This window comes from Salmo salar, chromosome ssa11 (assembly GCF_905237065.1).
Source record: "Salmo salar chromosome ssa11, Ssal_v3.1, whole genome shotgun sequence".
Lineage (NCBI taxonomy): Eukaryota > Metazoa > Chordata > Actinopteri > Salmoniformes > Salmonidae > Salmo > Salmo salar.
Window position 1 is genome coordinate 59,699,408 of NC_059452.1, and position 15,906 is coordinate 59,715,313.

The 15,906-nt window shown below is 39.6% G+C and overlaps 1 protein-coding gene and 1 long non-coding RNA gene across 9 annotated transcripts; one reads left to right on the forward strand and one right to left on the reverse strand.

Moving 5' to 3' along the window:
• Positions 1-1,740: 1,740 nt before the first annotated feature.
• LOC106562876 (uncharacterized) lies at positions 1,741-5,488 on the forward strand. 5 transcript variants are annotated; one of them, XR_006757590.1, is made up of 5 exons: positions 1,741-2,186; positions 3,270-3,613; positions 4,265-4,359; positions 4,516-4,689; positions 4,876-5,488. It is a non-coding gene; the product is annotated as an uncharacterized lncRNA (long non-coding RNA). The 5 variants fall into 5 exon arrangements; XR_001319123.2 differs by having other exon boundaries at positions 1,907-3,430; positions 3,518-3,613; XR_001319121.2 differs by having other exon boundaries at positions 1,909-2,186; positions 3,270-3,430.
• LOC106562874 (alpha-N-acetylgalactosaminide alpha-2,6-sialyltransferase 6) lies at positions 5,054-15,482 on the reverse strand. Of its 4 annotated transcripts, none has more exons than XM_014127935.2 (7): positions 15,375-15,482; positions 14,654-14,733; positions 12,504-12,710; positions 7,202-7,620; positions 6,820-6,927; positions 6,532-6,600; positions 5,054-6,417 (listed from the first exon to the last, which is right to left on the reverse strand). In XM_014127935.2, exons 2-7 carry the CDS (start codon positions 14,675-14,677, stop codon positions 6,231-6,233), a joined length of 1,014 nt encoding a protein of 337 aa, XP_013983410.1. In that variant the 5' UTR covers positions 14,678-14,733; positions 15,375-15,482; the 3' UTR covers positions 5,054-6,230. The 4 variants fall into 4 exon arrangements, with proteins under 4 accessions (XP_013983410.1, XP_013983409.1, XP_045545761.1 ...); XM_014127934.2 differs by having other exon boundaries at positions 6,532-6,603; positions 15,375-15,481; XM_045689805.1 differs by lacking the exon at positions 15,375-15,482 and adding an exon at positions 12,189-12,235 and having other exon boundaries at positions 6,532-6,603; positions 14,654-14,734.
• Between the last annotated feature and the right edge of the window lie 424 nt (positions 15,483-15,906).

The following is a 15,906-nucleotide window of genomic DNA, read 5'->3' on the forward strand; positions in this document are numbered from 1 at the left end:
ACAATACATGCATGTTTTGTTCAATCAAGTTCATATTTATATCAAAAACCAGCTTTTTACATTAGCATGTGACGTTCAGAACTAGCATACCCCCCGCAAACTTCCGGCGAATTCACTAAGAATTTACTAAATTACTCACGATAAACGTTCACAAAAAGCATAACAGTTATTTTAAGAATTATAGATACAGAACTCCTCTATGCACTCGATAGGTCCGATTTTAAAATAGCTTTTTGGTGAAAGCACATTTTGCAATATTCTAAGTACATAGCCCAGGCATCACGGGCTAGCTATTTAGACACCCAGCAAGTTTAGCACTCACCAATATCAGGTTTACTATTATAAAAGTTTGATTACCTTTTGTTGTCTTCGTCAGAATGCACTCCCAGGACTGCTACTTCAATAGCAAATGTTGGTTTGGTCCAAAATAATCCATCGTTATATCCGAATAGCGGCGTTTTGTTCGTGCGTCCCAGACACTATCTGAAATGGTAAATCAGGGTCGTGCGCATGGCGCAATTCGTGACAAAAAAAATCGAAATATTCCATTACCGTACTTCGAAGCATGTCAACCGCTGTTTAAAATCCATTTTTATGCCATTTTTCTCGTAAAAAAGCGATAATATTCCTACCGGGAATCTCCTTTTAGCTAAACAGAGGAAAGTAAACAAAGCTTTCGGTCGACGCGGGCACGAGCCTGAGTCTCACAGTACTGTAACCAGCCACTACCCAAACACGCTACTTTTTTTCAGCCAGAGCCTGCAAAGCCACGATTCAGCTTTTTACCGCCTTCTGAGACCCTATGGCAGCCGTAGGAAGTGTCACGGGACAGCTAAGATCCTCACTCTTCAATAAACAGAGACAAGAAGAACGACACCTTGTCAGACAGGCCACTTCCTGCCTGAAACCTTGTCAGGTTCTTGCCTGCCAAATGAGTTCTGTTATACTCGCAGACACCATTCAAACAGTTTTAGAAACTTTAGGGTGTTTTCTATCCATATGTAATAAGTATATGCATATTCTAGTTACTTGGTAGGAGTGGTAACCAGATTAAATCGGGTACGTTTTTTATCCAGCCGTGAAAATACTGCCCCCTAGCCATAACAGGTTAATGTAAGATATGTAACCATTATTAAAGTGGCATTATTTAAAGGGGCATTGTTTAAAGTGACTAGTGATCCATTCATTAAAGTGTCCAGTGATGCAACGTGACTGGATCTCAATGTATACAGCAGCCTCTCTGAGTTAGTGATTGCTGTTTAGCAGTCTGATATATATGATTTTATCCACAACATTTTGGGGAAAATACCTGTGTAGGCCCCTAGTCCATTCTCTTTTAACAAATAAATAAATAAAGCATTTAACAATAACCCCTCCGCTCATTCAATATATAAATAGAATATATATATATACCTTGTTAAAAAAAACCTAACTTTTATAATATACAATATATACATATTAATATGCATAGTTAGATATATAAAACAGGCATTCTTTAGATTGTAATTTCAACTCACCTTCAAAATTCTCCATATGTTTAAAGGATTGCAGGGGCCTCTTACCGTCTATATCTTTTCAGAGCAGCCACGCTACTGTGTCCTAACTGAGACATTGTAGGAATTAACTTTTATAGGTCGGGGTGGATAGGTATCTTCTATGTTTAAGAGGACGGCGTGATTGACTGCGACAGCCACCCCATGGAGAGCACCTCACAACTGTTTTTCAAACATTTGTGAGGTGCTCTCCTGGGGTGTAAGGGGTGTAAAACTTTTTGTTGATCACCACCCAGAGAAAAAAACACCTGTTGTTTGGGTATCCTTATATACAGTACATATAGCCCCCTACTGCTGAATTGATGAGAAAAAAAACATTGGTTCAAACACACATGCAGAGACACACACACACACACACCAACCTTTTGAGGTACATAGACAGAGAGAGACAGCCGGATATTTCATTCAATGCAAATTACATTTAAAAAAAATATTTAGTACCGAAATGCATACATATAACACATTTTTTATTGAACAATACTGTCATTATTCTTTAATTCCCTCCTTAGAGAAAAAGGCCTGAGGAAGGATCTATGGTAAACCCACACCGCCATCGGTCTCTAAATCATCATCGTCAAGATGTGACCGGTTCAGACATTGTCTCTTCCCCGCATGATATCCCGCTCCATCCAGGTTTCGTATGTTTTCTTTTCTAGGATAGATCAACCATCTTGCCATTAGTCCCAGGTTCTGTCTTAATGATAGAAGGACCCATTGTTCACGATGTCGTAAAAGATTTTCCACTCGTTTCGTCATGTCAAGGTCTTTATGATAATCCCCCCGCCTGAAGCTAAAGACAAGCACAAAATAGTTGACCTCTGTGCAGGCTTTTGAAAGTACATATGAACTAACTGATTTGAACTATTGAATTCGGCACAACCTAAAATTGTCACTTTGGAGTCTGGACTATATGCCACTGAAGAGATTCTTATGGCTTTCAAATCATCTCCCCTGTAGACTTCCTCTTCCAATGCATACCCCGGGAGGGTTGTCCCACTCAGGGCCTGTTCGATCTGACATAGAGCAAGTCTTATCTTAAGCCATTCTCTTATCCGCAACGCAAGAGAAAAACTCCCTGAAAAAGGGTGCTGAGGCAGCTGTTTGTGAAAATCTTCACCGTTGAAACGTTCGGTTGGAAAATGTAACCCATATGTCCATCACTCATATCATGCACACCATTAAAACAATCAGAGGCATCACAAAGAATGGCTTCGATGGTTTTGTCATTGTGTTCATGACACGAAGGACACAATACACCGACAATTGGTCTAGGAGCCATGTTTTATATATTTCTTCTTTAGAGTCTTCTGTGGTTTAGCTCTCGAGGTTTCTTGGCGCTCGTTGTGTTCATAGATCTTACTTATACTCTGGCTGACCTACCCCAGAAATTACTGTTTCATATACAAGATCCCGAAACAGCAGAGCCATAAATTCACTACAACATTGCCCTACTCTTTCAAATGTTCAAACATTCCACAGTTCAACAAGGTCACTACACATCAATCACCATGACAGCTTTAGTTTAAACACATGCTTCACTTCAAAGGAACAGCTGCACTATCAGGTTACATAAACACTCACTCGATAGCGTGAGAACATCCAGACAGGATGTACATATATGGGCATAACCACGTGACGCATAAAATACGTCATCAATCACTTTTTAATACATGCCGAATACTGTATTCTCTCTCTCCCCCCCATGGCTCTCTGAAGAACAAAATAGCCCTGTGCCCTCTGAAGAACTGAAGCCCCTGGTCCTCTGCCCTCTGAAGAACAGGACAGCCCTGTGCCCCTCTGAAGAACAGGACAGCCATGTGCCCCTCTGGAGTACTAAACAGCCCTGTGCACCTCTGAAGGGCTCTGACCACTACAAGGTAATTCAGCGTTTGCTCTTATTGCACTACCTCAAAAGTAACTTATACAATATTGGTTACTGAGATGAAATTACTTTTCTTTTGGAGCCAGTTTCCCAGACACAGATTGAGCCTAATCCAGGACTGCATTTACGTACATTAGAATGTTGGTGATTAACAGGAGGAAAAAACACACATCATAAAGTTAGTATTGCATGCAGTTTAGTACTGGTCTTCGCCTACTTCACACCATCCACATGGCACTGACCACATTTTCGGTCTAGCATAAATTGGCTTTTAGGAGATTATACATTTCCTGAGATCAGTTAACATGACCATTATAGCATTTGCTTTTAATTTAATTACAAATTCTTAAATTCTGTGAAAAACAAGGTTTAAGCCTGCATTTACCACAGACCTTGTTTTTAGTGTTGATCTAAAAACACAATTTTCCCATAGGATTTGTCCAACAAACCATGGTGGAGTTTGTGCCATTACTATTGCTCTCTATAGCAGCTGGGTCTGGCCTACCTAGTTCATTTAATACATATTTTCCAGCGAGTGGTAGTCTCACTTCCCTTCCTTCTCAAACCTCATTGTGGCTGCTTTGTGTGATCTACCTTCTTGCCCTTTGTGCTGTTGTCTGTACCCAATAATGTCTGTACCATGTTTTGTGCTGCTACCATGTTGTGTTGCTGCCTTGCTAGGTTGTTGTCTTAGGTCTCTCTTTATGTAGTGTTGTCTCTCTTGTGATGTTTTGTCCTAAATTTATATTGTATTTCTTTTTTAATTTTAATCACTGGCCTTTTGCCTTTTGGTAGGCCGTCATTGTAAATAAGAATGTGTTATTAACAGACTTTCCTAGTTAAATAAAAAAACAGGCCAGCCCTGTGCCCCTCTGAAGAACCATTTCATCCACTGGCACATTGAATGTTTCCTCTCCAAGCACTGTGAGTAACCCTATACATTTTCTTTCATTACTATGAAGAGTCAATCACATACACAAACACGATCACATTATTACACATCAATGTGATTTTACTCCTTGCTTGGAGTAACTCATTCTTTGTTCTTTTGTCTAACTGTGTGTTTTTTTGTCTTCCCAGTCACATCCTGTCCTGCCGTTAGTGGAGGAGTTGGGCTCTTCTCCAACATCATCCATCCATGATTATCTTTTATCTGCACTGAAGCCTCAACACCTCAACCCTGTCCTGCACTGAAGTCAAGCCTCCAAACACCTACTCATGCCTCATACAATCACTGCTGCCCTTCCCAACAGTGTAAGTAGCTCTCTCATTCCCATTCCCCATAATATTTTACTATAAATGTATTTAATAAACGTTTTCGGTTAAAATAATTTGGTAAGGAAAAACTCGGGGCCTGTTATCTTTCATTATATCAGCTGGGAGTTCAACTTGACCTGCCTTTATTCTGTTTCTCTGATCCACCCGGTGTCTTTTCCACAGGAGGCCATCTTGATCTCCATGTCCAGCCTGAGGAAGAAAATCACAGCCACATTTCCAGACAAGGCCAACGGTTCGTAACAGGAAGTGGCCACTGACAAACCATCACTGAAAGGAAGTCAAAAGGACTAATAATTTACACCTTTTATATACTTCTGGGATCAAATGAATGGACATTCTGTGCCATCAGCATTTTTTATTCAAGAATAGAAGATCACAGCACAAGTGAAGAATCACGATATTCTTGGTGGTACTCCTTGTCTTTTGTATCTGGTCAGTAGGTGTGTTCCATCTATATCCACTGTTACCCTTTTGTCTTATGTTTCTACTATCCCCTGTGTATAGGACTCCATGCAAATTTAAACGTCATGTACATGCATCTTTTTTCAAATGTTATTTGTTCTCAAGACACACATTACAGAACATTCATGAAGAATAACAAGTCAATCAGCACAATGCTAACAATAAATAACGTGATACATTCTTTTGGATCGTTCAAACTAACAGCTGCATGCCTCGGGATGTCACAGAGGTAAAGGGTCAAAGATGACGAGACAATGTTAGTCCGTGTCATGGTTTGACAGGATAAAATAAACTCTGCATCCAGTACAGCACAGTTGTGTGAATGCCTTAACCTCACACACCCTTACATTCAACAGGCATGTTATGATTCCATTGGGTTGGCACAAGCCAACCTACAGTGCTATAAATGTAAGCTTAAAGTGTTCTGATGTTGGTATTTGTACTGTGTTAAGTGAAAGCCACACAAGGTTTGATTGGATAACGTAATGCAACAAACATGTCACTTAATTTGAGCCATACTGTCTATAAGCATATGTCCCTGAAATGAATTCCTTTAACGTCTTGGATAATACAATCTCCCCTCAGTATGAGAAAGTTTATATTATAACATTTGCTTTTGAGGACTTTTTTTAAACAAACATTAGAAACATGTAAAAATATTTTTTTGGGTTTCTATTTACAATAAACATGAGTTGCCCTATAATTAGAAATGTGTTTTTTATTTTACAAAGCTAGCTATAAAAAAAAAGCATAAAATCAAAGGTTACAGTTTTTTTCTGTGTACCGCAAAGGAGTGTGTAATTTCATTGGAATTTCATTTTCTACTGTACACAGAAAAACAGTATTAACTCCTGTAAAACTTAGATTTTACACTTTTTAGTAGTTAGCTTTCTAAAATAAAAAACACATTTCTAATTTATATTACTAGTTACAAACCAAGCTCACAGCTTCTTTTGTGAAAGAAATACTTAGTCATCACAGGGCTACAGTAATTCCCAAGATAAATTACTACCATTCAGAGAAGGGGGCATACCTTGTGAGAGGAACCAGTCATCTCACCATGTGGGGTGAGTGAAGGTGATATTATACTGCTTGGCCCAGTGTGCAAACACCTGTTTCTCCGTGATGAACCGATGGTGGGGCCCCTTTCGGCCCTTCTCGTTCTGCAGGTAGGTGACACACTCTTCTGGGCCCCTGGGCTTGTAGTAGTGGTAGGGCATCTTCTTGGGCTGGGGCTTTTTTCTAGGAGAAGGGGCGTTACAAAGGATTGCATTGACAATGTGCTTCAAGACAATCAGCATACATAATGGGTAGCAATAACTCTATGGCTCCTTTGTAGACAAGAAAGATAGATACCCGCACACTGTCGAATGCTCCCCTCGCTGTTTTACAGTGCAACGTTTCGACCCAAAAGTCTTCGTCATGCTTCTTTCATAGAAACACAATCATAATACATAATATTACATTGTGTATATGAAAGCAATCCTGTCAACTGCAGACAATGGTTTCATAATAATCAGCATTATAGATGAACCATTTGCTCACTGAACACATTTAGGATTACACAATGTAATAGTTTGATTTAAGTGATTGATAGATTGCTATTAGTGATTTATCGTTATGTTTAGCCTTGTTCATACTCACCCACAGTGACTGGGTGGAACCATCCCGTACACTTTAATATTGTCACACATCTCAATGGCGATCACCATGGTGAACCAGCCAGTGCTCAACCAGGACTGAGACTTCGCTCTTTGGAAGGAAACCGTAGGATAAAATGTTAGTGAGAAAAAAATAATTCTTAAGAAGAAAGCTTTTGTATTTCTTGATAGGGGCATTTCTATCATTAGATGCCAGGAAAATCATCATGTTGTGATCATCAAGAAATGTAATTAGAATTCAATTATAATTTGTATTCATGAATTGAAGCTGAATTCCATATTGAATTGAAATTTCATGAAACTGAATTAATTTAGCATTATCCCATCGTTCTGTCCTCATTCCCACCTTCATCCCTTTTACCCACCTGTCTCGTCCAGTCTCTTTCTGAAAGAGTGTATCAAACTTATGCATCTTGCTGGGCGTGATTGTGAAGCTGGACAGGTTACTGTAGGTCATGCTCACTCTCTGGATCAGACGGTACAGCGTTCCTTTAGCCTCTCTACCAATCTTGGTGGGCGGTCCCCAGAATATGACCGCAGAGTTTGCTTTATGATCCGTGTGGTTGAGAAACTCGGTGGGCTGCCTGACCACCCTGAACACGCTGGAGTGGGCCACCACTCTGAGAGTTGTCCGGTTGCCCACGTCACGCTCGAACCCTGTGGTGGGGGCGTCGTTCATGCGGATCACGCACTGGGTGCGGTCGATTTCCGGTCCGGCCCCACTGCCCAGTACGTGGCTGGAGCTGGTCACCAGAGCACAGTGGTGGCAGTGCAGGGTCATATTCTGGAGAGGGAATGGAGAAATTTCAGAAAATATATACAGTATATAATTATCTTTCTCTCATGCGGGTCGTTCCATGAAATGAGTCCCCGTTTGTCCATTTGATATTTAAGTAGAAATTGTGTACCAATATTGGATTTTAAAAGCCTGCTATATTAAATGAAGTGCCCTTTAATATAGACCACATGCAAAATATCTGATTTTTATATGAATAATGACTTGCCAAAATGTATGTCGCTCTGATTTCTCGGGAAGATTTTAACCCACATAACCCCAAAAACGGTCATTTTAATATATCTTTTTTTAAAGATTTTCAAATGAAACATTTAACATCTAATAGTGTAGTGTAAAAGCAGGTGAGCTGTTTCTACTGGTGTTTTGTGGTGTAAAGTTAAGTGGGTCGGGCATAACACATCAACCCTTTTACCCATAGACAGACAGTTGCCCCTCAAGCTCTAAGAAATCCATAGATAGACATTCAGTTGCTCCTCCCTGTTGCACACAACAACCTAGCAAGCCTAGCACATAACGTTCTGAGAACCATATTTTTCTTACAGTGCATTCAGAAAGTATTCAAACCCCTTGACCTTTTGAACATTTTGTTACAGCCTTATTCTAAAATTGATAAAATAAAACATTTATCCTCAATCTACACACAATACCCAATAGTAAAGTAAATAAACAGGTCTAGACATTTTTGCAAATTTATAAAATAAAAAACACATACTTTATTTACATGAGTATTCAGACCTTTTGCTATGAGACACGAAATTGAGCTCAGGTGCATCCTGTTTCCATTGATCATCCTTGAGATGTTTCTACAACTTGGAGTCCACCTGTAGTAAATTCAATTAAATGGACATGATTTGCAAAGACACACATGTCTATATAAAAAGGACCCACAGTTGACAGTGCATGTCAGAGCAAAAACCAAGCCATGAGGTTGAAGGAATTGTCTGTAGCTCTGAGACAGGATTGTGTCGAGGCACAGCTCTGGGGAAGGATACCAAAAAAATGTCTGGAGCATTGAAAGTCCCCAAGAACTCGGTGGCCTCCATCATTCTTAAATGGAAGAAATTTGGAACCACCAAAACTCTTCCAAGAGCTGGCCACCCAGCCAAACTTAGCAATCAGGGGAGAAGGGCCTTGGTCAGGGAGGTGACCAAGAACTTGATGGTCATGGACAGAGCTCCAGAGTTCCTCTGTGGAGATGGGAGAATAGTCAGGATCAAGGGAAATGTGAATGGCGCAAAATACAGAGAAATCCTTGATGAAAACCTTCTCCAGAGCGCTCAGGACCTCAGACTTGGGCGAAGGTTCACCTTCCAACAGGACAACAACCCTAAGCACACAGCCAAGACAACGGAGGAGTGGCTTCGGGACAAGTCTCAATGTCCTTGAGTGGCCCAGCCAGAGCCCAGACTAGAACCCGATCGAACATCTCTGGAGAGACCTGAAAAATAGCTGTGCAGTGATGCTCCCCATCCAACCCGAGAGAGCTTGAGAGGATCAGCAGAGAATGGTAGGAACTCCCCAAATACAGGTGACAAGCTTGTAGCATCATACCCAAGAAGCCTTGAGGTTGTAATCGCTGCCAAAGGTGCTTCAACAAAGTACTGAGTAAAGTGTCTGAACACTTAAGTAAAGTAGATATTTCAGTTTTTTTGGGGGTATGTAATACATTTTAGAATAGGGCTGTAACGTAACAAAATGTTGAAACAGTTACGGGGTCTGAATATTTTCCGAATGCACTGTTGGTGGGAATTTCAGTACTTCAGCATAGCGTTTTCTCATGGTTCTATTTAAAATCATGTTCTGAGAAACTTCCATAAAAACATTGGTAACGTTCAAAGAACATTCTAAGAATGTTATTTAAAATCCTACATTCCATTCAACAAAACTCAATCTTCTATCTTGTTAAGTGTGTTCATGTGTGTTGGCCACACCCACTAAATTCAGCCACACCTGATCCTAATGAGAGCTTTTTTCCTTTGAAATGGGGTCTGTTTGAATAGACAAATTAACAGCTTTGTATGAGTTAAATAAAGATGGCATGCTAGCTCCATCCTGGTGGCGCAGTGGACTAATTCCATGGATAGAGAACACAATAAAAAAAAGTGTTTGCATGATTAATGCCAAAGCAAATGAATTTCCATGTGTCCTATCTGTGCAAGGAGTTCAAAAAAAGTTAACCCAAACTAAGCTAGCACTATTATTAAAAAAGTCTTATTGAAACATGTTCTCAGAACATTAATTACCTTCAAAACAACCTGTAATTTCCATTCTCAAACATTAATGAAACCTCCCTGCAACCTAAAAATGTACATTCCCAGAACAGCTGAAATTTACCTTGCGTTCTCAGAACGTATAAAAAACGTTTTGTTTTACCGGTCAGGAAACTTCGTTCCCAAAACCAACAGGAAACCAAAAACGTTCCCACAACTTCCAAGGAACCAAATGTGCTAGCTGGGAAGCTTCCATTCCCTTGTCACAAGGGGATTTACGGCTGATTTTAAGTCAACCCTGCTACTTTATTTGGCACATTATAGGCACATTTTTATTTATTTCACCTTTATTTAACCAGGTAGGCAAGTTGAGAACAAGTTCTCATTTACAATTGCTACGTGGCCACTTACTATAGTCTTTTTTTATTGTATCTCTTGAGATGGGAAAACATTTTGATTATTAAGTTGAACATGTGTTGAGTTGAACGTTTTTTTCCCCCCACCAAGTTACACTACACAAAAGGGACTCATTTAATGAAAGACCCATGCACAAATATGAACATACACTGCACATGTACTGTAAACAAGCACACCACAAGTATACACAGCTATATGAACACAGTTGAATGGACTGTGCAACAGCTTTCCACTAGGAACAGTGAAGTTTTACTTCATTTTGAACTTGGGATGTTCCTAAAAATAAATGCATGTTTTGTTTTTGGGCTGTGCATGATTGCGTCTATGAATCATGCAGTATGTAGCTACATTTAACCAGTGTTAAAAAATGTATCCACTGATACAACTTGATGCCGCAAGTGTGAGCGGGAACAGGGTTCAAATTACACCTAAAGTTTTGGAGGTGCCCTAAAAATAGTTGACTTGATCAAGACTATTTGAACCCTTTGGGGGAAGCAAATAGTAATGTTTTTAGGCTTGTGGGTGGGAGTACATTTATATGTTATACTGATTGTTACAAGGGTGCCCTGCATATTAATATGATTATTACCACCATATTATTATGGTGGGTAAGCTTACTGTAGGGGAGAGTGGGGTAAGTTGAGCTAAAGGGATACATTGAGCCACTCAATGCTAAAGGGATACATTGAGCCACTTAATAGGAAACCATACATAAAATTAATCATTTGACCAAATATTTAGGAAGAGGTCATCATTCCATAGAGTCTGTGAAGGATAAAATCACATGGAAAAAGTGATAAGCAAGTTAGGTCCAAAGAATTTGTTAGAGGTTTTATGATGCTTGTATAAAAACTAAAGTAGATCATTTTAAGATTGTTCTGTACATCAGTTGGGGTCTCTATAAGCTTCAATATGAGGTCCTAAACCTAGCATGAAAGTGCATCCTTGCAGTGGTGTAAAGTACTTAAGTAGAAATACTTCAGTCATTTTTGGGGATATTGATATTTTACATCACTACATTCCTAAAGAAAATAATGTACTTTTTACTCCTTACATTTTCCTAGACACCCAAAAGTACTCGTTACATTTTGAATGCTTAGCAGGACAGGAAAATGGTCAAACATCACACACTTATCAAGAGAACATTTATGGTCATCCCTACTTCCTCTGATCTGGCAGACTCACTAAACACATACTTGATTTGTAAATTATGTCTGAGCATTGGAGTGTGCCTCTCTGGCTATCAATAAATACATAAAACATCTTAGTATAAGCAATTTTAAATTACTTATACTTTTACACTTATCCTTAAGATATTTTAGCAATTACATTTTACTTTTGATACTTAAGTATATTTAAAAACAAATACTTTTAGACTTTTACTCAAGTAGTATTTTACTGGGTGACTTTCAATTGAGTCATTTTCTATTAAGGTATCTTTACTTTTACTCAAGTATGACTTGTAACTGTGTGAGCTAATGTAGTAAATGTTTGCCATAGGGCATGTTGAGCCAATGGCCATAGGGCATGTTGAGCCAATGGCAAGTTAAGCAAGTTGAGCCAATGGAAAGTTAAGCAAATTGAGCCAATGGCAAGTTAAGCAAATTGAGCCAATGGCAAGTTAAGCAAATTGAAGCGTTTTCTACCCAGGCGTAATGCAAGGCGTTATATCGCGGAGATATGAGGTAACAACAGTGCCTATGTTAAAAGTGTTTTTTGGTTTTTTTAAGTACAAAGTGTTTGTTACGTGGTAAGCCAGTGTTAAAATATGCTTCAAACTATTAAAAAGACAAAAAAGTGGTTGGGATTGTGTTAAATTGTGTCTGGGAAATAAAGATATACATGGATTTAAAAAGGTAGTGGTAATACTTAATTCAGTACTGACATTTCTAGGCGGCTTAACTTACCCTGTTCCACAGCTCAACTTACCTCATACCTGTAATGTTTACATTAATTCTTGAGGGATACACAACATCCTGAAATATGTAGATATCTTTGTTAGAAACAATACTATATTTCCCTAGACGGCTCAATTTACCCCACTCTCCACTACCGGTTTGTAGTGTACTGCATGTTCTGATTAAATACTTGTTCTGCCCTATGAGCACAAGATGTTGAAAAAAATATATGTTTGGTTGAGCTCCCATGTGTTTTATATTAGAGTGGCCTTCTTGACCAGGTCTAAAGGATTAAATAGAGGTTCCATAGAATTTCTCTGTAATTCCAACCCTGAGTGTGAGTTACCTTGTTTCCATAGACGGCAACATAGCCCTCCTTCCCTGCCCATTTCTTGAGGTCGGTGACCTTGATGGCATGATGAGGCGTGGACGCCCTGAAGGGACTGTATAAGGGGCTGATGTCGTTGCCACTGTTGGAGCTATAGAGGATGAGGAGGGTCATCAGGAGGAAAATGGCTCCGAAGATCACCATCTTCTGGCTCTGCTGCCCTTGCTGGAAAAGATGTGGGGGTACATGTAAATTATATGCATCAATAGTTATTGCTGTGTTGTTTGTTACTCTTTAGTGACAGACTGTTACAGGAAGGTAACAAATCGATTAACTGGCCAGCGTGTACACTGTATTTGGTTCTGGGTGCCGAGATCAATGTTAGTGCTTTGTTTTCGATCTGACTGTTCAAATAAGGCTGTTCAAATCCCATTTGCAGGGCAAACTGGTGACTTACAGTGCATTCAAACTCCTTGACTTTTTCCAAATTTTGTTATGTTACAGCTTTATTCTGAAATTGATTAAATTGTTACAAAAAACAAATATATTTTAACTGAAATATTACATTTACATACGTATTCAGACCCTTTACTCAGTACTTTGTTGAAGCACCTTCGCCAGCAATTACAGCCTCGAGTCTTCTTGGGTATGACACTACAAGTTTGGCACACCTGTATTTGAGGAGTTTGTCCCATTCTTCTCTGCAAATCCTCTCAAGCTCTGTCAGGTTGGATGCGGTGTGTCACTGTATTGCTATTTTCAGGTCTCTCCAGAGATGTCCAGGCTCTGGCTGGGCCACTCAAGGATATTCAAAGACTTGTCCCAAAGCCAGTCCTGCTTTGTCTTGGATGTGTGCTTAGGGTTGTTGTCCTGTTGGAATGTGAAGTGTCACCCCAGTCTGAGGTCCTGACCACTCTGGAGCAGGTTTTCATCAAGGAATTCTCTGTACTTTGCTCCATTCATCTTTCCCTTGATATTGACTAGTCTCCCAATCCCTTCAGCTGAAAAACATCCCCACAGCATGATGCTGCCAACACCATGCTTCACCGTGGGGATGGTGCCAGGTTTCCTCCAGATGTAACACTTGGCATTCAGGTCAAACAGTTTGATTTTGGTTTCATCAGATCAGAGATTGTTTCTCATGGTTGGAGAGTCCTTTAGGTGCCTTTTGGCAAACTCCAAGAGGGCTGTCATGTGCCTTTTACTGAACAGTGGCTTCCGTCTGGCCACTCTACCATAAAGGCCTGATTGGTGGAGTGCTGCAGAGACTGTTATCCTTCTGGAAGGTTCTCCCATCTCCACATAGGTACTCTGTAGCACTGTCAGAGTGACCATCAGGTTCTTGGTCACCTCCCTGACCAAGGCCCTTCTCCCCTGATTGCTCAGTTTGGCTGGGTGCCCAGCTCTTGGAAGAGTCTTGGTGGTTCCAAACTTCTTCCATTTAAGAATAATGGAGGCTACGGTGTTCTTGGGGACCTTCAATGCTGCAAACCCTTCTTGGTACCCTTCCCCAGATCTGTGCCTCGACGCAATCCTGTCTCGGAGCTCTACGGACAATTCCTTTCACCCCATGGCTTGGTTTTCACTCTGACATGCATGGTCGACTGACAGGTGTGTGCCTTTCCAAATCATGTCCAATCAATTGAATTTACCACAGGTGGACTCCAATTAAGTTATAGAAACATCTCAAGGATGAGCAACTGAAATAGGATGCACCGGAGCTCAATTTCAAATCTCATAGCAAAGTGTCTGAATACTTATGGAAATGTAATATGTTTTGTTTTTATACATTTGTAAAAATGTATAAAAAACTGTTTTTGCTTTGTCATTTAGTGGTATTGTGTGTAGGTCGATGAGGAAAATGTTTTATTTAATCAATTTTAGAATAAGGCTGTAATGTAACAAAATGTGGAAAAAGGGGTCTAGATACTTTCCAAATGCACTGTATTTGAAGTTCAGGTTTAATTAGCATCTTTGCACCATATGTGACATACATAATGTTATGCTATAAAATTGTACAAAACATAGGCCTATTACGGACAGTAATTATACTTGATAGCAAATTCTACAAAAACAGTTAATTGAATCTAGAATAAGCATTTCAGGTCCCTTGTAATTATCTTTATGAACACTAACTGAGGGTGTATCAATTCTCAGAATTAACTTACCTTATCAACTAGCCTCAGCCCCATGCTTCTAGATCAGGCTGAGCTACATCACATGTTATGTGCTTTTCTGGTCATCACCCCTGTCAAGAGGCAGATGATCCATAGTGAATACACACTAAATCTTTCATAGGCTGCTATGTGCATGGGCTTATATTGTCAATACCAATTCACTAATCCTGTTGTAGGTCACAATTGTCATGGGAAATAATACAAAAGCAATATGTTGTCCTGCAGAATAATCTATTGTGCTTATTGCATTGCAAAAAAAGAAGGAAAATAAACATAGTGGTTGTCAAATTCTTGAGAAGTGTGCAATTCCGACTGATATCATAAATCAGCCTAGGCCCTATCTGTTTTACAGAACAGGTGCAGTGGTTTATCAAAACAAACACCCCTGGTTTAAATAGAAAGTGATATTTGTTGCGCCCACATTTCATTTTAGCGCACTGAAATCTTTGTGGACAAAACTGTTAATCCGAGCCTATCGAAACATATTAAACATTACAATCCAATAGAATAAAGCCATTACTATGGGAGACATGACAATTTTCCGTCAAAGACCTAAACCAGTTGCCTCACCGCTCACGCAGCCAGCCATCAGAGATGATTCGTGTTGACACCATAAATAGCTTTATTTTAAACCATAATAGCGGAAAATGGCGGTCATTCAACAATAACAGTGGATTAATGACAAAATGTAATGGAAACGAGGGTTGCTTACCAACTCAGAGTTTTATCCATATGAGATCCGTCCGTACACCATTGACGTTTGATCTGTCAGCGCTTGCCCCATCTTCCTGCACAATTGTAGGAGGGACTGGCTCCCCAGCTAACACATATTGTTCATTGAAGTTGTTGGAACGTAAGTTTTTGGTTTCCCATTGGTTTTGGGAAGAAGTCATACGTTTTTTGACCGGTAAACAAAACGTCTTTTAAACATTCTGAGAACAGAAGTGAAAATTCCGCCTGTTCTTGGAACTTAATTTTTAGGAGCAGTGAGGTTCTGAGAACGTTTTCCTATGGTTCCCTGAAAGTTTTTCTGGGAGGTTTTATTAACGTCTGAGAATGGAAATGATAGGTTATTGGAGGTAATTAAATAACGTTATGAGATCATTCTCTAAATGTTGTTAATGTTTTGAACTAAATTTAAAGGATATATGGAGGTTTTTTAACCTGTTAGGGCTAGGGGGCAGTATTTACACGTCCGGATAAAAAAACGTACCCTATTTAATCTGGTTATTACTACTGCCCAG

Excerpts from the sequence above, each read along its gene's own strand:
- LOC106562874 (XM_014127934.2), bottom strand. The coding sequence starts at position 14,677 with ATGGGGCTGAGGCTAGTTGATAAG. Across the intron at positions 12,711-14,653 it reads GGCTGAGGCTAGTTGATAAG|CAAGGGCAGCAGAGCCAGAA; the intron begins GTAAGTTAATTC and ends CATCTTTTCCAG. Across the intron at positions 6,604-6,819 it reads GTTCCACCCAGTCACTGTGG|AAGCATGACGAAGACTTTTG; the intron begins GTGAGTATGAAC and ends TTTCTATGAAAG.